This window comes from Fundulus heteroclitus, chromosome 14, assembly GCF_011125445.2.
Source record: "Fundulus heteroclitus isolate FHET01 chromosome 14, MU-UCD_Fhet_4.1, whole genome shotgun sequence".
In the NCBI taxonomy this organism is placed as follows: domain Eukaryota; kingdom Metazoa; phylum Chordata; class Actinopteri; order Cyprinodontiformes; family Fundulidae; genus Fundulus; species Fundulus heteroclitus.
The window spans coordinates 7,546,832-7,573,020 of NC_046374.1; the positions used below are offsets into that span (position 1 = coordinate 7,546,832).

A 26,189-nucleotide genomic window follows, 5' to 3' on the forward strand; every position below is an offset into this window, starting at 1 on the left:
AAAACTAAAATAGAGTAAAATATCTTAGCTTAAGACAAAAATAAGCTTGTATATATTTATATTTGTCTCAAACACAGCTTAGATTTTATGAAGTTATTCTGTAACTTGTTTGGACTTTAAAGACCAAATTTCTGTTGTCCATGCTAAATTAAGCTATCTTAAAAATAAACAAAGGAAACAAAGGCTAATATGAAGTTATTTGAGTCTTTAAAATGGTAATTTTTGAAACACAAGTTCCAGCATGTTATAGGAAGGTTATGGTTTCAAAATAACAGAAATTATGAAGCACATTGACGGAAACTAGTAGCCTTCTATTAAACATATATTGGGCATATGCCAGAGCTAATGGATTATTCAAAATTGCGAGAGCTTGATGGAAATATTTTGGCAATTTTAATATCCCCACTGATTCCACACACCACATACAACAGTCCTTTTCCCCACATCAGAATATTTGCACACCTTTTTTGAATTAGGTGGTTTACTTTTCATATGAAAAAAAATATATGAAAAACCAGGTGATTATGTAAGTCTCATATAGCGGAACTGTCTGATGATTAGATGGACTTAGTTTAACACACACTGCTGCTTCATTTTGTTTTTGTTAAAAAAAATCCTGCCACAGTGTAGTATATCTGGTGTTGTACGGTTGTATTTATCCCATAAAGAATACCTGATAAAGAAGAACTGATATTTCATTATGATTGGATATTAAAAGAACATTCATTTTTTTCCATGATTTTTGGAATTACAACTTTTCCCAGACACAGTTTTTTCTTTTTGTAGTAAAAAAAAAAAAAGTAGCAAATTGCACTATCGGGGATTACATTTCATTTTCCCTTTCATGCTCATTGAAGGAACGCTCACTTCATCCTGTACTAATGCGCTAATACGTCTCGTCTGCCCCAAATACAGAGCAGAGTCTGGAGTTCAGTCTGACAGAGGAATACTGCAGGAATCACTTCCTGGTGGGTCTGCTGATGAGAGAAGTGGCCGAAGCTCTGCAGCAGGGGCCCGAGGTCAGACAGCTGGCCGTGAGCATTCTCAAGAACCTCCTCATTAAACACGCTATGGACGACCGCTACACAGCATTCAAGGTGAGAGCGATCAGGAAGATGAAGGGGACACCCAATCATCCATCCGTGTCCTGTTTCTGTTTGAACCCTTTTTTCTTTCACTGGGGTCCAGAGCGATCCCGGCTGTCAGCAGACCAGAGGAACTGTGTATCTCGGATAGACCGATATTCCATGAAAGGGCCAATGCAGAGACAATCAGACGTTCACATGTGCACTCGCACCTTTTGGCATTTCAGACCGGCCATTTGAAATAATGCCAATGTTTTAGATCAGAGCTTAAAATGAAACATGAATTTATTTGACGCTAGTTGTAACATCAGGTACCGACAAATGGTGACATTTCCCCAGTTAGTAATAAAAGTTCACGTGTTTATCAGATCATATTTTTCTCTCTTGTCCGCGTATTTATTTTAAAATGGTACCTTTTGTCATTTGCATTTAACAAGTTAATGTTTAATGTGACACAAGTCACCAACTGTACAAAAGATTTAATCTCTTCTCCCAAAGCGACATTACTGTCTGTTATGCAAATAAACCACTGTTTAGTGCATATCCATCACTGATAGCAGCTGCTGACAGAGAACGTTGGTAAACTTATCTTTACAGTGAAGGGTTGTCATTGTTTTTATGCATTAATGCGACCCAACTTTGCATACCTAAAACAATATGGTCATTTTTGTCTTTTTGTTTCTCTACTGTGGCGTTGTTTTCTGGGAAACAGTTTCTGAACACAAAGCCGAATCCAAGCTCCTTCTCTCTTCCGCCGCCAGAATTGTTTTAGCCTTCCTGAAGGTGCGTTCGCATTGAGCGGCGACGTGGCAGGCCGATTTCACATGATATGCCTATGCACAGGTGTCACGAAGCGACGCTAAGCAAGGCCACAGAGGCAAACCTAGCGACTGAAAACGAGCAATTTTGGCAAATAAAGCGAAGCCAGAGTAACACGAAACCTGCGACGGATGCAAAGTTGAAATGTTGGAGGTGGAATAGCTGAACGTTTGCGTCTCGCCGCGGTGCGACAACCAATCAGGAACCGAATGTGGCGGTGACGTGGGGTGAAGGACTGCGGCGAAGCAGTTTTCATTCAACGTGGAAGAAAAACTGATAGTGGCGGTCTGCGGTCGGCCTGAGCTGTATGACTCAACCAATTATTACCACCGAGACAAGTCCAGAAAGGAGCGAGCCTGCAGAAGAGTGAGTGAAGAGAGACTGGAGTGGCAGGGAAGTGAAAGCGTCACTAAACAGCGCCATTGTACTGCAAGCAAAAGTGCCGACATTGCACCTTAAGGACAAGCTGTGTGGCTTGAGTTGAAACAACCTGTTCTTTTATTTTGTTATTTATTATTTTATTTAACCATAAAACAAGCTAGTTTCAAATCTATCCACACTGGGATGCCAGTAGTTTACCAAACTAAAGGAAATAAACCATAAACAAATTGTACTAAAGGTTGCATATAGTTAAAGTATTACACTGTTGCTTAAATTCAATTGTTGGGGATGATTTTCCTCAGTAAATCTTAAATTAGGCTCGCTAGTGGTTAGCTCACACCCTGCCCAGATGATGCTGTGAGATCAAGCTGCAAGAAGAGTCACAAGACAGAGAACACACATCTCTGCTTTAGGCAAAGGTATTGGGCCACTAGACTTGAAGTTCAACTTTACCTGAAATATAGTAATGGAAGACCAGTTTTCATCAGTAAATGTTCAGAAGCAGGAAGTAGCTTTGGGTTTTTATTGTGCTAAAAATAAAAAGTGTCGAAATTTTACTAGAAACACCAAGGGAATACTGCTGTTCAAAAGCACCTCACCTGGTTAAAGTGTTTTCCCAAACGTTTATTGGGATTTTGTTCATAAAACCGTATCTTAGAATTAAAAAGGCGATATGGACTCTTAAATTGTTTATTGAATTATGCGCATAATGCAGAGATCAATCTTGTATCGTTGCAAAAATGTGCATGAGATTAATCGGCATTACAAATGTTAATTGTTGGCCAGCATTCATTTAAATTGCTTTAAATCAAGCTTGTTTGAAATCTATTCATGTCAGCATATCAGTTATTTTTCAGGGTCTTTCAATCCTTCTCTTTAACATGGTGGTTGGTGATTTTTGTTATAGGTGTATGTAAAATAATATCTTTTTATTTCTAGTTTCCTATAGAAAATAAACCAGCAGGTGGTAAGCTAAAGTTTCAAACCAAATGGTAAAATAAAGTTACCTTAAAATCTGTCTTAGATAACACATATTTTTTGTTATTTTGTTTTACTGAAACAAGTGGTTAAAATGTATTGTTTGGGCTCTTTAAAAAAATGTATCTATTTTTTTTGCATGCATTAACCCCTGTGTCTGGAAAATAGATTTTCTAAAACTTTTGAAGGTTTCATGCTTCTCATAAGAAATGACTGAAGCACATAGTTGTAAAATAATAATGTTTTAATCATTTGTGAAACATGTCAGGGCTGTTTGAACCTTACGTAGTTTGTTGATTTATTTTTTTTTCATGTTTTCAGAAATGTATGACTTCAATTTTAGGACAATTTCCATTTATGCTCACGCAAACCGCACCGCATCTATCATGCCACATGTGTGATGATATTCAGCTTTACTTTAGAGAGCAACTTGAAGTGCTGATCTGTTATTTTTGAACGTGTCAGAACCAACAGGCCAGGATCTGCATGCTGTACCTGCCCCTGTACGAGCTGCTCTACCAGAACCTCAAGCAGCTGTCGGCCCAGCCGCTGATGTCGAGCCTTGGACTCGGTCTAAATGTGAGTCTCCTGGCCCTCCGGTGCCCCACGTTTAATTACTCTGCTTCAAGCTGTTGATGAAAATTCCCTCGAAAGAGATGCAATCGTAGCACGGCTGTTTACGTTATGTTTCATTGGAAGCTGTACATTTGGTTTTCAAGTCCAAACTAGTTTTAGGTTTTTCAGGGAAAGAGAAACCATGACACAGCAGATATGTGATGTACGGTAAAAAAAAACAAAAACAAAAGACAAAGTGGAGCCTTGTTCTTGTCTGTGGGTTTATGTATGAGGATACAACAGAGCACCTGTTGGTCTTCAGCAGATCTAAAAATAGCTGAATGATGAACAATGACCCGAGTCACATTAGTCTCCAGAGGCAGCGTGGGAAACAAAACACCGGGGAACGTGATGAAACAAACCACCTTCTGCAGCAAGGGCCGGACATAAGCAGGCTGCGTAGGGGCTTATCGGGGCCCGCAGAGAAGTGATGAAATGAGGGCTCCTGCCACAGGTTGCTTCATGTGACCGAGGTTGGCCGATATTCACTTGTGAAAGCTTGTGAAACAGCACGTCACGTGGTCCGAGAGCTGGACCTTGGATGAACCGTGGCAACACCTTGACTCTTTTCCTGTTTGCATCTGGGGGCCAGTGGGTGGGGCCTCCCCAAACACATTGCCGTTATACCTGAAGATCTCAGGAACTCCAGAGGCCCCAGAGCTGCAAAGCAAGCCCGGAGCATTAGTCCTCGGCCACCGTGCGTTTTTGTTTTGTTGTTGTTTTTTCAAGCTTTGACGCTGCGTTTTACGATAAAAATCCCTCCTTTGTCACATTTAAGCTTTTTGTATTCATTCTTCTTCGACTTCCCTGGACTTCTAACACTGACACACTGCTTCTAGAGGCTGCCTGTGAAAGCAGAGGGCTAAGACGACCAACTTCAGTAGCGTTGAAATGCCACTGTAACCCTTTCTAGTTAAAAAGGCCACAACGTTTTCCTCCTTGGGATCGAGTAGTGAACTACCAAACTGAATTCAATACTTCATCCTGTTGAATAATTTAAATTACAGTTATATTGAAGCACAAAAGTAGACTTAATAGAAGGTGTATTTCTAAAGTCCATTGCACTGGAACAAAAAGTCCAGCTGAGTGGAGTAAAACATGAAGCAAGCTGCGGGTATCTCCGTCTGAATCTGTCTCTGCGGTCTGCCAGGGCTCCAGAGATGACCTGATATCCACCAGCTCCACAGACAGCAGGAGAATCAGCACCGCCATGGATAAAGACCACGGTGAGTCGAGAAACCGCAGCGCCTCCACAGAACACCGACCGGCCGACCCCTTCCTGTTTACAGATTGGCCCGTGTCACGGCCGCACGGGGCCCACGGCACCACAGATAGGTTTTACGTAACACACGACCTAATCCATTAGCAGCACTCAGCGGGAAAGCCACAGCTGGGCACAGACCCACGTGCGCTCTACATTACTGCTCATTTCTTCTTGGCATTCGCCGCTGCATATAGACCACTTTCCAGGACCGGACTCCTCTGTTATGGTAAAGGGTTCTGAATCTGTGCACAAGTGACACGGTTGTGTTGGGATGAAAGCGGCACGGGAAAAGGGCGAGGATAGCATGCTAATATCAACAGGAAGCACCTAATGTTCACACACAATACGCATTGCTATTTTTTGATTTCCTCAGATTATTATTTTTTTTTGGCGCCTGAGATCACGGTTCGTCGGGCAAGATGCTGATTGGCTGGTCGGTTTGAGTACAGATGACAGGCGCCCCTTTCTGCATTTAGGCCCAGCCGTGATTTTCCAGTTGCCGTCCGTGTCCGTAATTTCATCTGTGCACGTGTCTGAAAGGTGCTGAAGGGAGATCTGAGCTGACCGCCTGGGCCTTATTAAGTCACTAAAATTATGCTTTAACGGGCAATCTCAGCCATTTAGCCTCATCAACATGTGCAAACTCTAAACACAGGCTTCCCAAAACCGCTTTTGGCAGCAGGTCCCGGGTGCCGATGTGTGTTTATAAACAGAGTCAGACAACTCCTTCTGTAAAATACAACTGTTGAATTGAAAAGCCATGTCATGTCCCCTGAGAGCTGCGAGATGATGGTTCTGAGTAAAATCAGCGGCCTTCTGACTGATGGCGTGCTGGAGTCTGTTTACCAGCCAGCCTCTGTGGTGGCAACGTTACGCCTTATTTCAGCTCCAGTAATCATTCTGTGCTGCTCTGGCTCCAGGTCTCTCAGCTCTGAATGGCCAAGTCGTGAGGAGGGAGGACTCCAGAGGCTCTCTGTTTATGGACTCAGGAACACCAGACAGCCTTGAGGTGAGAACGTTTCGCATTAATCCACTGGTGTAAGCAGGAGAGTGGGATGAGAAGTGGAAGCACCGAGTCTTTATTGTCGGAAACCCTCGCAATGGCGGTTGGGAACCCCCGCTGACGGGACCACACTCAGTCTTCTCCTATAATAGGACATTTCACAAGATTATAGCACCGAGAGACGGGGATCTGCGACCTTTCCTCTCCGTATTTCCTGGACTCTTGAGTCCTTCCTTATACTCTCTCGTGCTCAGCTCTGCCATAAAGTTTTCTGTGGGATTTTTGTTGCGGGGGTTTCAAAGAGTTCAGCGGGTCATGCGCTCAGGCATGAGCTCAGTTTAGCTGTATTCTGACCGAAGCACACGGCTCCAGTTAAAGTGCCTGGAGAGTTTAGGAACCTCCGAAGGTTTAGGGCTGGGATGCAGGAGAGGAACGGCTGTTTTCTGGCTTACTCCCAAACAGCCGGTTAGGGTTGGGGTTGGGGTTGGGGTTGGGGTTAGACCACTCTTAGCTGCGGTTCTTTAAGAGAGCAGTTTGGAGAAACTTTGTTTTCTCGGCCCCTTCCCCTCACTGTGTGGTGACCAGCTAAACTCGGTCCTCGACCAGTCTCGTTTTGCAAAGATTTCAGTTGTTGTGAATGTAAATTTGAGAAACACAAGGTGAGTAGCTATTTGCTCTTAGTCCATTACCTGCGTATGAAAATCAGCATGCATCTGGGTTACTTCCATTGCACGTTTCTCATTGCTTCGCCATGAGGAAGAGTGGCCGAGAGAAACGGACCTCTATCTTGTCATATTTGCACCACAGGGAAGTTATAGGTTACAAACTTAGGTTACTAATAAAATGTTCCCCCAGTCTGATCAATGCTTCTCAGTACAGTCAAAAGCTTAATGGATAGGGATTAGTAAAAGAGATTTAAAGGGCGACTTGAATAGCAATGATGCATACCCAGCACTGCACGACACAGCAATGGTCGGTTAATGTAAGGGAGATGGGAAAAGTGGAAGAAGTAAACCATTCGCTCAGCCTGAAAGGTTAGTTTTTGTAAACAGACGGAGGAAATGGGCTATTTATCAGACAGCAGATAACAAACCCGAGTGCTCCACACTAGAAGCTACTTGACTGCTTCACTCTATTTGCTCACAATGGAGCTCAGCCATGTTTCTTCTGATCTGTCCTCCTTTTCTCACATCTTTTGTTCTTCTTCCCAGTTATTTTTACTCTATGTCAGAACAATTTGTGCCCCTTCAGCATGTTTTTGCAAGTGACTTCCAAACAAAATGCTTTTTTTTTGAATACATAAACATTGCTATGGGAGTTTTTTTTTTTTCATTGCTTTTGGTGTTATAATTCCTACAAAAGTTGATGTTTTATTATTTTACAAGGCAAAGGCAAGGCGAGTCAGGGCAAATCTATTTGTACAGCACATTTGAGTACAAGGACAAAGTGCTTTACATGATTAAAACATAGGAAAACTGAACAAAAGCAAGTTGAAATAAAATGTAGAAAGATTTAAACTAAATAAAACATGGGAAAATGGAAACTAGAAGCAAATATTAATGATTTTAAAAACAGTTGGACTACAAACTTAAACTAATTATATTTCAGCAAAACAGTTTAACTAGAACAGTCAAAGGCAATCCTAAACAAATGTGTTTTTAATCTGGAATTAAAGGCTTTCAGCACTTTTACAGTTTTCTGGAAGTTTGTTCCAGATAAGTGGAGCATAGGAAATAGTTCTGCTTCTCCATGTTTGGTTCTGATTCTGGGTATGCAGAGTAGGCGGGAGCCAGAAGACCTTAATGGTCTGGAGGGTTGATTCACTGATAACAAGTCTGTGATGTATTTAGGTGCTAAGCCATTCAGGGATTTATAGACTAACAGAAGTATTTTAAAGTCTATTCTCTGAGATACAGGGAGCCAGTGTAAGGACTTTAGAACTGGGGTTATGTTCTCTACTTTCTTAGTCTTAGTGAGGACGCGGGCAGCAGCGTTCTGGATCAGCTGCAGCTGTCTGATCCACTTTTTAGGCAGACCTGTGAAAACACCGTTGCAGTAATCAATTCTACTAAATATAAACGTATGGATTAGTTTTTCCAGATCCTGCTGAGACATTAGTCCTTTAATCCTGGAAATGTTCTTCAGGTGATAGAAGGCCGACCTTGTAATCGTCTTTAGATGCTTTTGGAGGTTCAGGTCTGAGTCCATCACTACTCCCAGATTTTGGAGCTGTTAACCTGTTGATCGTGGCAAATAAAGAACGAGCATTATTAATGTTTTTGTTGATGGTCTCAGAGAAGAAAGATTCCCTTGCATTTTTAAGTTTAAAGTTATATCTTTAAAGTCTCTCTTTATAGATGTCTTAGTGAACCTGGAGTCTCGTCTTTCTCCACATGCGTTCAGCTTTTTGACATTTTTTCTTCCCAGAAACAACCTTCACTTTGACTGGAGCGATGCAGTCAGTAATGTCTGAGACTTTAGAATGAAAGTTATCTACTAGTTAATCTACTGAGTTACAGGACAAAGAGGAAGTGAAAGAGTAAGCTTGGTTAAAGGTTTCAGTGGCATCGTCCTTAAAGGTATGTTTTCCTATGATGTCCCTTTGGCTGAATGAGTCAATGGAAATGATGCTTTCAAAGGTAACAGAAAAGTGATCAGATAGAGCAACATCAGTTACATGTTACAGTTACATGATGACTGTCTTCAGGGTTGTCAACGTGAATATTAAAATCTCCCATAATAAATAAACAGTCATAATAAACACATATCACCTATAGGAGGTCATTAAGATAATCAAGAAAGTATGATTTAGACTTAGGAGGCCTGTAAACATTAAGAAACATAGTTCATAAATCTACTTTTTACAGCTTTTCACAGCTTTATGGAACAAAGGAAATGTTTAGCAAAGAATCTATGACGTGGTATCTACCTTTTGTGTTTTCTTTTAAAAAAGAGAGAGAGGAATTTTAAATGCTTGAGTTGGTATTCAAGGGGTTAGGTGTTCAGAAGATTCATGATTTATTTATGGTGAGGATCTAAGTTAATAATAATAATAATAATAATAAAAAGAAAAGCTATAATAATATAATCATATTACCCTTCATTAAAAGTGTGTTTTTTTGTGTCCAGTAGTCTCAGATAAGGCACCTTATTTACACATGATTTGGCACAAAACATAAGAATTAAACAGAATCAACAATGCTTCCAGATTTCTGGTAATACTCCACCATGCCAAACACCCCCCCCACCCCCCCACATTCTCTGCTGAGCTCGGAGCAACATCCCCAGCCCTTTACCGTTGCTGTGGGATAGCTGTGGTTCATTAAACAAGAACTGCAACTAAATTTGTTTCACCTTACTCCAAGTGTATGTGAGTCTGAACAGAAAAACAACAGCTTCGTGTCAAGATTGGCAAATTCCTTATTAGAGTTCAGCAGTACATAGCAACCCAACCTTTTATTTCATTATTATTATTATTATTATTATTATTATTATTATTATTATTATTATTATTATTATTATTTATTTATTTATTTATTTATTTATTTATTTATTTATTTATTTATTTTTACAGTGGTCATTTCTTAAAATTAGCATAAAAAATGTCAAAAAAATTGCTTTAGTTTAAATTGACTTTCTCATCTCCATAATCAAGAAAATGACTTTATTTATAATTTTATAGTTTATTCTGGGGTTCTACATACATCCAGTGCAAAATTGAGAAAAATGCCTTTTGTACTTACTAAGCCAGTTATTGGCTTCAGAATGCCCCCATATTTTGGAAAAAGTTATGAGACCTTACTCAGATCCATGGGTGACACGTCTCTCTGTCCACATCGTTCATGCTCCAACTTCAGTACACGCTCACTGTAAATCTAAAAATGTCATGGTGAAATTCAGAAAGTGAGTAAGTAAATCTGAGCCTAAGTTAAGTCATCCACCCATCATCTAAACCCGCTAAACAGGGTCACAGGGGCTGCTGGTGCCTATCTCCAGCAGTCGTTGGGTAAAAGGCAGGGTACACCAGGGCAACACAGAGACACACAACCAGACACACACACACACACACACACACACATTCACACCAAAGGGATATTTGGAGAGACCAGTTAACCTCATAGTCATGTTTTTGTCTGTGGGAGGAAGCGGGAGTACCCGGAGAGAGCACAGGGAGAACAGGCAAACCCCATGCAGAGAGACCCCCGCCCAAAGCTACCAACTGCTCCCCTGTGCTCCCTAAGTCAAATCGTTCAAAATAAAATATAATGGTGAACCGCCAAAAACGGAGGAATTTTTAGATTTACTTTAATATCATCTGTTGAAAAATGAGTTAACGTCAAATGGCTCATGTTTAGCACTGTCAACTTAAATTGATTTGTTGATCTCCTTTCCTGATTTCTCCCCACTAGAACGGCCTCAGATCCACATAAAAGGTTTATATGTCCGTACTGGTTCAGTCAGGGCGCCGCGGGAGGCAGACCCTTGTCTTCCTTCTCCCTGGCACTTTGGAATGTGCGCAGAATTTGGGTTTCAGATTGTCTTGTTGGGGAAAACACCTTCATTTATCTGTCAAAGGTGAACTTTGATTCAAACATGAATGCAACTCCGTAACATCGCACAGGGCCTGACTTTCAGGATGCTGAGAACTCTGGCTGCTTGCTCTGGAATCCTGATCGGTCTTAATCTGCATCTGTGCTTTGTGACGGTGCATCGCAGATGCTGCAGAGGCACGAGAAGCCACATTCTCTGTCGATTGAACACTTTTAAACCGTTTAGTGATTTCCTTGAGGATCTGCAGACAGTCCCTCATGCCACATCTGCAATAAAATGTAGTTCTGTTATTTCGGTTCCTTTTTATTTGTTCTTTCATAAGTGCTTGACCTAATTCCGCCTCAACTTTTTCATGTTTCACATGTCTAAAGAGCAACAAACAGCTAATGACATACAAGATGTGGAATAAAGTTGACAAAATAAAACATGAAGCATCTAGTCATTAAACTGAAAGCAAGAAAATGAAATGCAACCGTAAAAATCACTTTATTGAAATGAACCTAGCAGAAACAAAGAAAATATAGGTGTGCTAGATGTAGTGTACACTGCAAAAACAGAACTAGAAATAAGTGAAATGTTCTTAAAATGAGTGTATTTGTCCTTGATTTGAGCAGGTAAATAAGATGATTTGCCAATGGAATAAGATTTTTGGACTTAAAACAGGAACAATTCATCTCCATCATCTTATTTCAAGCGCAGTATGTCTAATTATCTAATTTTAGGGGTCAAAATACTCATTCCATTGGCAAATGATCTTACTTACCTGCTCAAATCAAGCATAAATACGCTAACTTGAAGAATATTTTGCTTATTTTTAGATCAGTTTTTGCAGTGTATTTGTTGTAATGTTGCTTCTTGGCTCTAAATCTCATTCCTTAGCAAAGCTTCTTTATTTCTCAGTAAAATAGTGCCGCACTTGTGGGAGAATATTTGCTCTGCTAGATCACAAGGGGAAAGTGTGCAGAAGATTTTGAGAATGCAAGGCTGATGGCTGCTCTAAAAACATCACAGCTTTTGGAGGAAGAAGAGCTATGGTTTGAGGTGCCACCCTCCTTCATTGAAAAACGAGGCTTAACATCAATGGAGGAAATGTCAAAGCAAAAACAATTGGAGATAAGATTCTGCACTCTTAGGGATGAACTCCAAAATGTCCATGTTCGGACCACAGAGCGCGGTTTATCACAGCCGGCTTCCTGAATTTAGGGGAGCAGAGGCTTAAACAGCCTGCTTGCAGTTCTGCCCTCAGCCTCATTGAGGACCTGTGGGGTCAGGATGCTTTTTGTGCCAGAATAAGCAACACAAACACACTGGAATGCTGCTTGGTAAATGGGACCAAAGTTGATCCACAAACCAGCTGCAACCGGGGCTGCTTCAGCAACACGAGCAGGATAGCAGGCGCAGTCCATTTCTGAATGTCCAGAACACGCTGATCATCAGAACGTACGAAATACCGCGCAGGTTGTGGTGATTATTACAAAATGCGGTTTAAATGCCGTTTATTACGTCTTGAAGTCGGATATTTTTACATAAAGTAACGTTAAATTACCTTTTTTTTAAATTAAAATAGAAAACTGATTGTGATATTGACTTTATTTGTGTATAAAGTCTACGCTTCTCCGTGAATACCTCTGTCACTTGGTGGTAAAAGCCTGGCAGCTTCAGTGGAGATAATCACCCTGGATCCGTCCTATCCTGACTGGATGTTCTCAGTCTTTTCAGTACAGAGAAAATAAATGGAAATGAAAAGACATCGAAGGCAGAAAAATGCACCGTCTTTTAGCACAGCCAGTCCTTTCCAGTGTAGGCTACCACTCCGGTTGAAAACCTTTTTTTGTCCCACTTGTTTGAAGTGAGCTCTGGAGTCGGTTGGCCGTCCTTCCTCTAAAACTTTCTGTTTCCACTGACAGTCCAGTTTAGAAAAATCCTTTAGTGTAAAGATGTTGGATCTTCAATTTTATTGGAACAAATTCAGATCCTTAGGCATGTTGGCTACAACCATAGACATTATATACGTAGACGCCTCTTTACATGCAGGAGCGCATCCTGCGTCGCCGCCATCTTGGATAGGTTTCTCCTACTCAAGGCTGGCATAGCAGCCAATGGCAGTAAGCACAGAGAGAGCAACTTTAGCTGTATTTTCTGCTGCTTACAGCTGCAATAACCGAGATAACTATTGAAAGTAGAACACGTGGTGCAGATCACCATTTTGGGCTCAGATTTGGTCTGAAGCTAAGTTTTTATTTGGTGAGAACAATGCATAAACCCAACAGATGGACCATAATTTTATACTTATTAATCTGTTTTCGCTGTATTTCACAAACTAAGGCTGAATCATGCTGTCAAATTAAGGAACCCTGGAGTTACAGAGTACAAACACGTGCAAGAAGCTGTGCAGAACCACTCACGGGTCTGAAGCTCCAGCCCTAGTTGTAAGCAGGGTGGTGTAAGACACTGGAATGATCTGGACATTTTAAAGAACACTTTCTAGGCCTTTAAAATATGTGTGTTTGCATGCACTGCATGCAAAATATGAAGAAATTATTGTTGGTGTGTAGAAAAGGCTCAGGCTTGTGTGTGAGAGAGTGAAATACATTTAAATGAACAAACCAACTTGTTTCAGTACTGATTTGTAATAGCAATGTCTCTTTGTTTAAGAGCATAAAACAAAGTATTTCAGTATGAAATCACATATTTATACGTTAATATGCCATATGTCTGTCTGTTAAAGACCATACATTTATGAAATGTACATTGTACATTTGTAAATTTTTCCACTTTTTATTCAATATTTTACCTATTATTAATTTTTCCTCAATACGATTATGTTACTAGAGCCGCGCCTTTTACCCGTCACGGCCTCAGGTGCTTTCCAAAGACTTTGATCTTACCGAGGTACAATTCTAAGAAAGAAGAATGTCGTCACCAAGAGCTACTTTTAGTCACAGGATTGTTTTGTGAATGTGGGCCCAGAACCTCAAGGTTGTGCTTGGCAGGGACTTGGAGCAGCTGGTCTCTGTAGGTTCTGGGGATTTTGTTGACCTTGCGGGGATGCCCACACATGGGTCGGTGAAAGCGGGCTCCGCAGGTCGTCCAGTGACACTCCACAGACGCTGTCCGACTGTGTTACCTCGTGGCCGCCGCCGACAGCCGAGTTAGAGTAGCTCCAGCGCATTTGTAGCCGGAGGAATGCAAACAGCAGCACCGAGCACGCTCTTGGGTTTACATTCCACCATAGAAATAACAGTTTCATTTGGGCCGGCCGGCCACACCGACTGGGATCCAGCAGTAAACAGACTGATCCGCTAATCCCTGCAGCTGGGAAGCAGCCAGTAGTGATTTGGTGCTGACGCACCTTGGGCACCATTGTCCTGGAAGTGATTGTGTATCTGTGTGTTTGCTTTCAGCTGCAGCGTCGCGGCTCCACCATGAGCAGCAGCGCCGGGCCTCCTGCCGGCAGGCTCGGCCACTACGAGATCAAGGGCCTCCTGTTCTCCTTCCTGCACATCGCCAAGACCTTGTCGGAGGGTCAGTCACAGACCTACACATGCAACCCCTTAATTCTATAAATTGGCTTTGACTCGAAAGGAGTTCAGAGAGTGGGTGCGTGTCGGCTTATGGAAAAAACAACAACTGTCTTGCAGAAACTCTGACGGCCTACTGGAGCAAACTCAGCCCTCAGGACATCATGAACTTCCTCAGCTTGCTTGAGTGAGTTGTATGGGAATACAGAAACTATTCTCTACTTGTCTGGTTGTTACACCCTCTAAACGTTTTAGTGAAACTGGGTACCAGTCCAGTCATGTCTGAACTTGGTTGGAGTTATTCCCTGCTCCTGGCAGGGAATAACCTGTTCTCGGTTATGCAATCCAAATGCCAACAGCAAAGGTGAGATCCATGGTTTCTTGTTTGTTTGTTTTTTTCCCCTGCAGGACTTGTATTATCCAGCTCCGATACATCGGAAAGAGAAACATTAGCAGGTGAGGCGGCAACCCACTACAACCCAAGAACAGCGTTGTTATCTTAATGTCAGCGGATTCAGCTGCTGCACAGGGCCATGACTTCAGGGGGATTTCTTGTCAGATCAGCCTACACTGTCTGATTTTAATGCTACCTTGGGTTTCATCCATCTTAAGCATTTACATCCTGAGCAGTAAATTATTAATTTATGATTTTCTACACGAACAAATTACAGTACAACTTACACGAGCCTAAATTAGGGTGTTACGGAAAGGTTGATTTATTTTAGTGTTTTGGGTCAGAAGTGGAACACAAAATGTCCCGAGTCGCTGCTTATTCGGATATTTCATTCCTTTTGGTGGTCAGTACGGCTTCAACGTTTTCCACAGGGCCTCTGGTGTCATGATCTTCAGGTGTTTGTGTTACGCTCAGCGGGCCGTGCTTCCTATAGTTGCTTTTCCCTCACGGTCTGTTCATTAGTTGCTACTTTTGTGGACTGTTTGATATGCTGGTGACTTCCTTCTGTATCCTTCGTGTCTGCCCTCTGCTCGGTCTTCTCTCCTTCCCTGAGCTCTCAGCCTTCGCTGATCTCTCCTCTGGAAGCCACACCTGCTCACCATACCTCCTCCTCTCCCTCTCAGTGTTTAAACAGTTACCAGTCTTTGCTCTTTGCCAGGACCCGCGGCCTCATTGTGCCTAGCCTGTAACCTTCCCGGTCATTAAATATGTCATACTCACCACGCTGCTCCTGAGTTCCCGTTTGCATCTTTTTTTCCTGCCAGCAATCCCTCGTTCGTGGCCTCCGGTCCACTAATAAAAATATGCAAAGCAAAGTGAGTGACTGCATCATTATTCACCCCCTGTAACCTGACTGACCAACTTAGCGAGAGATACAGCTAATTGTGTCCCAGTCGTTGAACTGCATTTTATCTGAGAGCTGCAGACGGGACAGTCATGTGACTGTAACGCAGCACCTGCATCTGGGAGGTCTGGTTTCTGGCTCCTCGGTTTTACTGCTTCAGTTACAACCTGCAGACAAACAAACACTCCCGAGTAACTCGCAGAAAACGCCACTTAAAATCACAAGTCGGCATATGGCCATAAAAAGCTTTATGACGCATAGCTCTCACAGTTCAGTCCATCAGTAAGACATGAAAGGAATAATAAATCTAAATCTGCCCACAAAGTGAAAAAAGTCCTTTTAATCTTGTGCCTCCACCCCCCAGGAGCCAGGACGTGTGCGTGTCGAAGCTCTTCTCCTCGGACAGGAAGTCTCAGACGATGCCGGCCATGCGCTACAACCGTGCTAGCCTGATGCAGAACAAGATGCACCAGTTCAGCACCATGGAAACCTCCCTCACCCTCAACATGGGTAACTCCCTACCACCACTACACCAAAACACACCGTCTCTCTGACGTTGGCTTCCTTAACCGTTCCTCAGACTTTGAGCGTGGCCAGATGTGCGTGTTAGAATATGTTTACGTCGCTCCAGAAAGCTCAGCTTCTCTCGGTGTTTACGCTGCTTAGTGCAGTTCTGGTGACGCTTTGGGGAACGTTTTTAAGGAGTTGAGGAGGAAATTGCAGAGCCAGTAAAGGTGTAGGCTGTGCTGGATCTACCAGCCGGAAACTAAATGATGAACTCTAGTTCAGCTTTGTTCCTGCGTCAGAGAATCGTTTTCTCCCTGGTTTATACGAGGACAGAAGTCATCAAGGAGACGTAAAACCTCAGTTAGAAAGGACACAAATGTTGAGTTATTTCGTTTAATTCCATTTGTTAGATTTTAAAAATATTTCTATGGTATAATGAGGAAATTCTATGGTATTTTAGGCATTTTTATTTAAAACAAAGAAAATAATAACAATGTTTACGTTTTAATTTGTCTTTAGGTTCTCGTGTTAGCGGTTAGCATGATTAGCATCAAAGCCTGTATTGTCCGGAGAACGTAGACTCTTACCTGAACCTGGAAATTCTGATAATAGTTGCCCTCCTTTTTCCATGGGCTCCGCTTGGCTCTGCCCGCTTTGGGAGCACTTATTATACATTTTTTCTCGTCCCAGGCTGGCTTTTTTCATACCTCCTCAGGAGGTGATACGACCGGAGCTGAGCAGGGCCCAAATGTGACGTGAGCCGACTGCTGTTCACTGATTGGCTGAGGGCCAGGAGAAAAAAGAAGGTTTTATCAGAGAAAGTGCAGGGAAAGGAGCTACATTAGTATTCATTTTATATAAATCTTTTTTTTTTTATTGAAAAAATTGGAAAAAAATAATCAAGATGTTCTAGCATATACAATAATACAAACATTATATGTATTTTTGTATCTATGTTTTTATTTATATGGATTTATTTACTTTTTTATTCTATTGTTTGCTTTTTTTAAGGAAAATTCCTAAAAGTGTTAAAGTCACACAGTAATGCTTAACAGCGGCAGAGCGCACAACAGCGAGGCCCCAGGAGGCGTTCGGACGTCTCTGGCCAGGCGGTTACTCTTCAGGCTGACCTAAGTATCCAACTAAAAAAATATAAACAAGTAAAGGCAATAGCAGTATATTAAATAAAAAAATTTCAACCTAGTTATTTAAAAAAAGACTTTTACATTCATAAGATGTCATTTATCACACTAGGGAAGGAGACCATTTGCCCATCATCTTGCATACTGATTTAAGACCTGTGAATTGTCAGCAGAAACACGCAGGCCCAAGAATTTGAGCAGCACCATTCGGTCCGCTGGCGACATGTTTGGCTCAGACCGCATCCCTGGCACACACAAGTTTACCTGTGGAACCTGGACGGCAGTGTCTGATTTGCCAATGAAATGAGATTTTTACACTTAAAATAGGAATGACTCATCTCTATCATCTTATTTCAAGTGCAGGATGTTTAATTATCTTATTTTAGGGGTGAAAATACTCACTCCATTGGCAGATCATCTTATTTACCTGCTAAAACCAAGGATAAATGCACTAATTTCAAAAAAATTTTACTTATTTTTAGTTCTGTTTTTGCAGTGTAGCTACACCAAGACACAACCCTAGCCGGCAGTGGGTAGGAACCAGTTCTGGAGGGTGGCCACGGATGCTATGTGAATATGTGGTTCTGTTCACTGAGACCGTCTGTTATTCACCTGCCAGCTGAGGATCTCAGAGTCGATTCACTGCAAAGCTCCAAACGTTTGTTCAAACGGCAGTTTTGCTGCGCTGCAGGGACGAGCGTAGACTATTTGCGCAGCTTGTTTGTCAAGAGATTAAAGTCGGCTGCTTATAGATCCCACGGTGTTATGTTTCGCGAGTGCGCAGGTTATGGAGAAGGCTTGTTGCTAGATGTCAGGTGTGGGCCTCAGTAATGCCTGACACATTAAAGGGGGGGAAAAAACAAGATTGCGGATCTGGAACGCATTTATTGGTGGTTAAGGTCGTCTTTCAAAGTTCCAGAAAATAAACTGAATCCGTTGAAAATGTTTGATTCGGATATGACGTCTCAACAATAATAACCGACCAGTAGAAAAAGTGCTCAGGGCTTCGTTGTGCATTCTCTTCCCGTCAGCTCAATGATTTTATTTGTTTCAAACGATTACCTTAGTGAAAAACGTTTTTTTCTGGTTCCTCCATAACGGTTTAGACAGATTTACAGTCCATTGTTCACATTTCGTGTGAAGTGATTCATCTGGGGTTTAACGGCGTCTGTCACATATACACGCCTCACTTCTCAGATCGTCCCTGGGTTTTGCAATCCTGTGCTACTCGGTGCATCGCTCACTTAAAATCCTGATAAAACCCACTGAAAGTGTGTAAATGACACACGTGTTGTGGCCAAACACATTCTGACCTAAATCTAGCTTGATATTTGACCACTCTTCCTGGCAGAACCGCTAGCTTGATGCCCGTCTGCATGTCTTCTGGATCATTATTCTGTAGGAAAATGTTTCCCGTTTTCAGCTTTTTTTTTTTTTTTGAAAAGCGGACTCGTTTGGAGCGGAATCACCCGCAGCACCATGCTGCCACAGCTCTGTTTGACACACGGCACGGTGTTTTTGGTTTTAGAAAGCCAGACACTGACTCGTTTGAACTAGCTTGTCATTATAGCCAGGAGACTCAGTCGTTGTGTCATCTGACTGTAAAGCCTTTCTCCTGAATCCGTTTGGCTCGTCCACGTTGGCGCCTGCAACTGTTGTTAAAGTTCAGAGATGTCAATTAAGGAGCAGGTTGGTTTTTTTATTAATTTTTTTTATCTGCACCCCTTTGAATTATGGTCATAAAACTCACTTTACTGTAAAGAAGCTTCCGCAAGCTTAGTGTTAGTCAGCCTTATCCTTTCCTAAAGCCAGTTTTGATGGTGGGGTTTGGGATCGTTGTGCCTGTTGGAGCAGCTGGATGTTTGAAACACATGTTTCAAACTAGGGCAGGACGATAATTCAGCAACAATATATATTGATGGATAGATGTGAGGTTCAATAGAAAAAATACAAATAAATAAAAAAAGTTCAACAGAAGAACAGTTTTCCTTCCTTTTGCATTCTAGCCTATCATGAAGGTTAATACCATTATATTAACCTCCCAACCAATTACAAACTCAGACCAATGAACGCTCTGTCACCAAGCTTCAAAGAGTCATTTTTTTTTTTGGTAGAAAGTTTAAAGGGTTGTGCTTGAATTCAGTGTTCTTTATTTAAGAATAGGTAATTGAGCAACAGCATAAAATGGCCAGGGCTGCACTTAAAACATATGTTTTGAATTTTTTGATAATTATCGATATCGATCAATCAGATCTCTATTTAATCGACATGCTTTTTCTCTATATTGTCCAGTCCTATTTCAAACATCCAGCTGTCGATCTGTGGGAAAGTTGAAGAAAGTGGAAGTTGTTCCACTATTTTTCCATAAATTCTTCATTGCCCAACCAGAGAACAGCAGACGCCTAAGAATATGGAAAGCATGCAGTTTTTCTGACACGCTGTGAATCCGTAACCTTCACTGGCTGCCTTTTCTCGGGTAAGAAACCAGCTCTCCGTGTCTGTGTTGAAGGGACGGGGCCGTCGGAGGCGGAGATCCACCATCAGGCTCTGCTGGAAGGCAACATCTCCACCGAGGTGTGCCTGAGCGTCCTGGACGTCCTCTCTCTTTTCAGCCAGTGTTTTAAGGTCAGCAACGCAACCCTCTGACCACGTCTACGCACGGAGGCGGTAGCGGTTATCAAGCCCATGCCTCATCGTGTTAAAATCCCTTTGCTCACGGCAGACCCAGCTGCTGGACAGCGACGGTCACAACCCCCTGATGAGGAAAGTCTTCGACGTCTACCTGACCTTCCTGAAAGTGGGCCAGTCCGAAGCGGCCATCCGCCACGTGTTCGCCTCGCTGCGGGGTTTCATCAACAAGGTGTCCACACGCACACACACACACACACACACACACACACACACACACACACACACACACACCCACACACACACGCAGGCTGAAAGGCTGCGTTGGTGTTTTATAGTCTGCACATGTCAAAGTAAAAGGAGCTGTTTGTTTGGACACAGTCTGGCAGAAACACGGCAGCTCACTCGCGATTTTATTATCCCATTTTATTATCTATTATTATCTTTCCCTTCATCAACAACCTGAGTAAGAAGCTCCCCTGAAACGGCCTGGCTCTCTGGGAGAAGGGATGCACCGTGTTGTTTATCTCAGGCCTGGCTGTCTTGAGTTACACGCTGTCTTAGTTTTCCCATTCCTGTGTACATCTTTTTTTATTTTTTTATTTGCTATTTACATTCCTTTTTATCCAAGCTGGAAGCTCCAGCACGACTGGACGGCAGACGAGCGAGGGAGCGTAAGCACCTCCCGAAGGAGGGCTTCACCCACTTCCTCGTGGCGTCCTGTGATAACATCAGCCTATCGGTGGAGGCATCGGCGGGCATCGAGTGGGGGAAGACTGTGTTCCAGCACGTTTTCCCTCCGACAGCCAGAACGCGAGAGGCTGTCACGGGGCGTTAATGTCTGTAATGTAATGTCTGCAGCATAAAGACGCTTTATGCTGCAGAATGATGGAAGTCCTTCTGCCTTCCCGCCGTTCACACACGATGCCATTCGCATGAATAACAGCTGTCCTGTCAGCAGGTTTCTCCCACCTGAACCCTGGGTCTGTGCAGCTCCTCCCAAGTTTCCCTGCGCCTCTTGGCTGCTTCTCTGATCAACGCTCCCTTTGGTGCAGCTGTACCATACTCACATCCATTTCACATCCTAAATTGAACAGCCATCTGTAAGATGTTCAAAGCTTAGGGACACAACCTAACCGTAGCGTTGCATCGCTTGGAGAGTTTACAAAATAATAAAGAAGCACATGTAAAACCCTACAGACCTCAATTAACTTCTTAAAAGTTAAAGTTTAGAACCAATATAGTATATTTAGAAAAGGTTAGCACTGCCAGGAGATAGCCTTTTCTCCGTAAGACAGGACCATGCAACACAAGTTGGCTTTGAAGGGTTTAATCTCAACCAAGCAGAAGCTGGAAGAGTCCAACGTGGGGACGTCCATCTCAGCGTTGACCCTCGACTACTCTCTGTAGGTTTTCCTTGATTCGCTCTGTAAAGTGATCAGGAGGTGAAATACATGGAAATGTTCTTGTCTTCATGGAATGCCCCCCCCCCCCCCCGAACTCTAAACACCAACTTTCATTTGGTCTGGAGACGCGGCTGTATTTTGGTTTCACTTTTTGAACAATCAGATAAACTGTAGGGATATGAGATCTGAGCTATAACTGGAGGTAATCTTGTTATCTTGTTAAGGGGGAGGGGTGGCCCAGCGGTGTAGAGCAGGGTGCGTCTGTTCTGGGAAGCCTCCACGCCCACATTCTGCCACTCTGGGTCCCTGAGCAAGGCCCTCAGCCCCAGAATGCTCCCCAGGGACCACCCAGTGGGAGCCCACTGCCCCCTAAGGGACGGCTTAGATGCAGAGGACATGTTTAATTGGAATTTACAAAGCCTTTTTGTTGTGTTTTTTTTTTTTGCGGTGTAAGTTTAAAATATACACACATACAAGGTCATCTAATAATAGGCACTCTGGTCGGAGTTGACTGTCCTTTAAGATGACCCAATTTTTTTGTTAGCAAACCAAAACTATGAATACAATAAAACAAAAATCAAAACAAGACATCACACACACCATTTAGCGTCGAACCGAGGTGCAGTGTGCTCATTCTATGCAGTTTTCTTGCTTTTCCAATCCTTCTCCACCTCCATACGTCTAGAAAGTACCCATAATCCAACTGGTTCACGCAGCTTAAAAAAGTCAGGTCGGTGTTGTCTTGTATATTGTAACCATCCATTCCACATATTGTTGAATTTATAAAGTTTCGTCTTCATACAGGTAATGATAATCATCTTTATCTGTATAAAGATGATTATTGTTGTTGTTCTTATTAATCTGTCCATTTTCTGTTGGATTCCAAAACTCGTTTAAGGGACACTTTTAGTTTTAGTCACGGGTTGCCATTTCAATGTCCGATTCTAACTAAATTTAGACAAATTAGTTTTTGTGTCGTGGTGCTTTTATAAGGCTGTTGTTTTTTTCTCTCAATGGTTTTATGAGTTTTTAATATGTTTGCAAAGCTAGGCTGAACCCTCACGTCCACAGGTTTTTATCGTCCCTGCGTCCGGCTCCCAGCCTGACGTCCTAACCTCGGCGCTCCGTTCTCGGCTCTGCGTTTGATCCGCTAACGCGCTCTCCCTCCCCAGTTCCCCTGCGTGCTGTTTAAAGGCCGCGTGACGCTGTGCGAGGACCTGTGCTGCGAGGTGCTCAAATGCTGCGTCTCCAAGCTGGCGGCGCTGAGGGCCGAGGCGTCGGCGCTGCTCTACCTGCTGATGAGGAACAACTACGAGTACACCAAGAGGAGGACCTTCCTGCGCACGCACCTGCAGGTACGCCGTGGATTCCCATTAACAAGGAGCCCACCCCCCCTCCCCCGATGGATCCATGTGTGGGCTTCTCTGAGAGACGTGAAGAATGTGAAGTTGATACGATTAAACGCATCCTGCTGAGTTTCTGGCTCTTCTTCTGTCATAGTAGCCGACAGCTGTTCCCGCTGGACCCTGGCCCAACCTGCTCCATTTCAAACACATTTCTGCCTCTTTCCCCTAATGTTTTCTCCCCCCCCCCCCTTCCCGCCGTCCGCAGATCATCATCGCGGTGAGCCAGCTGATCTCCGACGTGGCGCTCACGGGCAGCTCCCGTTTCCAGGAGTCCCTCTCCATCATCAACAACTTCGCCAACAGCGACAAGGCTATGAAGGTAGAGCAGAAGCTCGCCGGGTCAACATTTAGTTTACGTAGAAAAAGGTGTGGAAACTCGTGGAGAGATTCTGTGTAGCCCTGAACTCTTCGTAAGAAAAGCAGGATTCTGCTCGAGCACGCCTCTGTGATCCAAATCTTAGGTTATGTGGGACTCCTCCAGACATCCAGTACTTCCTGTCTCTGTGGTCAAATAGCTCAGTAGCTCTGACTGTAAACTTTTCTCCAGAGGGTATACGGATCATCTGCATTAGGCTCATTCTGTCAGGCATTGAGTTGGGCAACAGGATTCTGCCACCTCCATGGTGGGTTTGACTTTTCCAAGCATCTGTCTTCCTATTGTGGACAAATAGTGCAGTTTTAGCGTTGTCTGATCTTGCAACTTGTCTTCTGAGCTAACTGCTCAGTCCAACTGAGCCCTCAGCAATCAGGATCGCTGAACGCTGAGGGCATGTTTCGCTCTGGTCGGGCCATATACTAAAACCTCCAGCGCCGCTTGTTGTTACACCTTTTGTCCGCACCGTTTTTATCCTGGTGTCCCTGTCCTGCAGTCCACAGCGTTCCCCGCCGAGGTGAAGGGTCTGACCATGCGGATACGCACGGTGCTGATGGCCACGGCCCAGATGAGGGAGCACGAGAAGGACCCCGAGATGCTCCTGGACCTGCAGTACAGCCTGGCGCGCTCCTACGCCAGCACCCCCGAGCTGCGACGCACCTGGCTGGACAGCATGGCCAGAGCGCACCTGAAGAACGGAGACCTGTCTGAGGTATCAGCAGGAGGAGGCGGGGGAAAGTGCTTTCACTTTGTGGCTTTTGTTCATCGCCTTTAATTAAATCCTAGAATCTCTTCCAAACCTATTTGTTGTTTTCCCCTTGTGACTGCAATGTGGACCAACCGGTCCCCGCTTTGAGAGCGCACTCCAATTCTTTTAATGTTTCACTTTCTTTGTCACACAGCAGCTATTTGAACAACAAATAAGTGAGCTGTGCAAGTTGAGAGAGAGTGTTATGTGTGAGTGGCGCGGGCTTTTTCTCAGGAACAAACGCCCTGTGCAAATATCTTCCCAGCATTCGTGATCCACCCTCCGCCATTGACTTTAATGGGTCTTGAAGTGTTGGACAGTAGGAACGTAAACGATGATTAAAAGCTGCCACTGAGGCCAATCATTAAGGGATAGTAGTGGGAATTAAAAGGCACAAAATGAAAAGGCCCGCACTGGACATACCGTAATCTGCAAGGCTTTCATTAGTTTACTGCGTGCTTCCTGCTTCCTTTTCAGTATGTTGACATGTTGCTTCTACCCAAAAGACCAACAAGTCTTAGGAAGCTGCACCAGTGGTGCACGAACAGGTGCACTGCATCTCAAAGTTAGGTTCTAGAAAACTAAAAACAAAACTAAGGCCTTCAAGAAGCTGCTTTCTGTGTCCAGGTCATTTAAAAACACTTTTAATAGTTTCATGACCTAATTGAGAGTCACAGCCTTTCGTAGGCTTGGGTTATTTATAGCACCGTCCATAATTATTAGCTCCTTTGGGAAAGACTATTAATGATCCATTAATACATTTAAAAATCTTTTTCCATTGCGTGATCTCACGCTGATAATCTCTGTGAGCCACAGCATCACCGTCCCTCCCCCATGCCTACAAGTTGCCACCAGGCTTTTTTTCTGCATATCCATCCGTTGTTTCACACCAAAGCCACCGGAAAGTGTTCCAGCTTAGCCTCATCGGACTAAAGCACGCGGTTCCAGTCGAGGTCCCGGCTGAAAGCAGCAAACTCTGCACGCTCACGTTTGTGAACCAACAATTTGTTTAGCGTTTCTGGCAAACACAGCAAAAAAGGGGAGCTATAAATTAGTAAAATGTCCCTGAAACTAGTGTATTTGTCGTTGATTTTAAGCAGGTAAATAAGATGATCTGCCAAAGGAAATAGGAATAATAGGAATAAAATAGGAACAATTCATCTCCATCCTCTATTTTAAATTGCATTATATCTAATTATCTTATTTTAGGTGAAACAATACTCATTCCATTGGCAGATCATCTTATTATGCTCAAATCAAAGGGCAAGTTCCCTTTTCGCGGCGCAATTAATGTTGTGGACACTTGGTAACACCTTAACGAGTTCTTTTAGCTCCCTGACCGTCCCGCTCAGTGTACACAGGTCCTCATCCACTCACAAAGTCATTTGTTTGTCTATTATCGCTTTGTTCATAGACTGTGTGTTAACTTTAAAAAAAATGTTTTGTTATATTTATTTTCCAATTAGTGCCACCAATAGACGTGAGAGGGATAATTTGATCCAAAACTAGGTTACAAAAGAATTGCCCTTTGGAATGTATGAAGCGGTCGGAATCTGAATGCAGGACAAAATGTCAACCGAGAACAACAGAGCAATTTAAGATAATTGGCGCAAAGGTATTAGTGTCTTCACAGGAAAGTTTCCAGGTCTGACTGCATCATCGGGGCTGATTGTTTCTTTAATGTTTTTATGGTTTGGTTTCCATTCGTCGGGGACGTCGGCGTGGTGGCATGCGAGCCGTGTGGAATCCTGCGAGTGTCGTGTTCCTGAGGCTCGACTCTCTTTTCATTGACCCGCTGTTTGTGCCGCTCTCTCTCCGCAGGCCGCCATGTGCTACGTCCACGTGGCCGCGCTGGTCGCCGAATATCTGCACAGAAAAAGTAAGTCCCAACACAAACACACGCTACTGTCTCATGCAAATCTCGCCTTAAAATAATCCCCCCCCCCCCAAACAAATGTGAGGCGGCCGTCTTCGAGCGGTTAGCAGCGCCGGCTTATCTCTGAAGCACGGCGTCTGTGTTGGCGTTTTCTCCGCTCTCCCGTGGGACCAGCTGACCCACAGAGTTGCTCTCCATGCAGGAGGAATTCCTCCGAATGGACCTAGTGTGAGTCGATCAGGCGCGTGACGCGAGTCTTTCTTTTCTGCCCCCCCCCCGTTGATCAGAGCTGTTCCCGTGCGGCCTGGCCGCTTTCAAGAAGGTCACCTTGAACATCGACGAGGAAGCAGCCATGAAAGAGGACACAGGCATGCAGGACGTCTACTACACAGAGGTGTGGCCTGCTTATTGTCTTCTCATTGCACGCACTGCTAATTGGTTTTGACAAGCGCAGAGTCAGATGCTCTAAAGAAGACTCATCTGTTGTTTTTTGGAACGTGTGTCAACAGTTTTAAGCCAGGCTTTAATACAGCAGAGCTCATAATATTCTGAAGGAGACCTTTCTGCTGAAAATGGACCTGATCTTCC

General features: G+C 43.4%; 1 protein-coding gene across 1 annotated transcript in view; it reads left to right on the forward strand.

Moving 5' to 3' along the window:
• Nucleotides 1-26,189, forward strand: part of dock11 (dedicator of cytokinesis 11) — a gene marked incomplete in the record, with an annotated part of 95,834 nt that overhangs the window by 55,772 nt on the left and 13,873 nt on the right. The window contains 15 exon segments of the mRNA XM_036146209.1: nt 916-1,097; nt 3,729-3,842; nt 5,029-5,104; nt 6,063-6,151; nt 14,101-14,221; nt 14,338-14,404; nt 14,626-14,673; nt 15,880-16,025; nt 19,674-19,789; nt 19,887-20,024; nt 22,371-22,553; nt 22,810-22,923; nt 23,474-23,689; nt 25,547-25,604; nt 25,889-25,995. Of these exon segments, the coding sequence (XP_036002102.1) occupies nt 916-1,097; nt 3,729-3,842; nt 5,029-5,104; nt 6,063-6,151; nt 14,101-14,221; nt 14,338-14,404; nt 14,626-14,673; nt 15,880-16,025; nt 19,674-19,789; nt 19,887-20,024; nt 22,371-22,553; nt 22,810-22,923; nt 23,474-23,689; nt 25,547-25,604; nt 25,889-25,995 (1,775 nt within the window).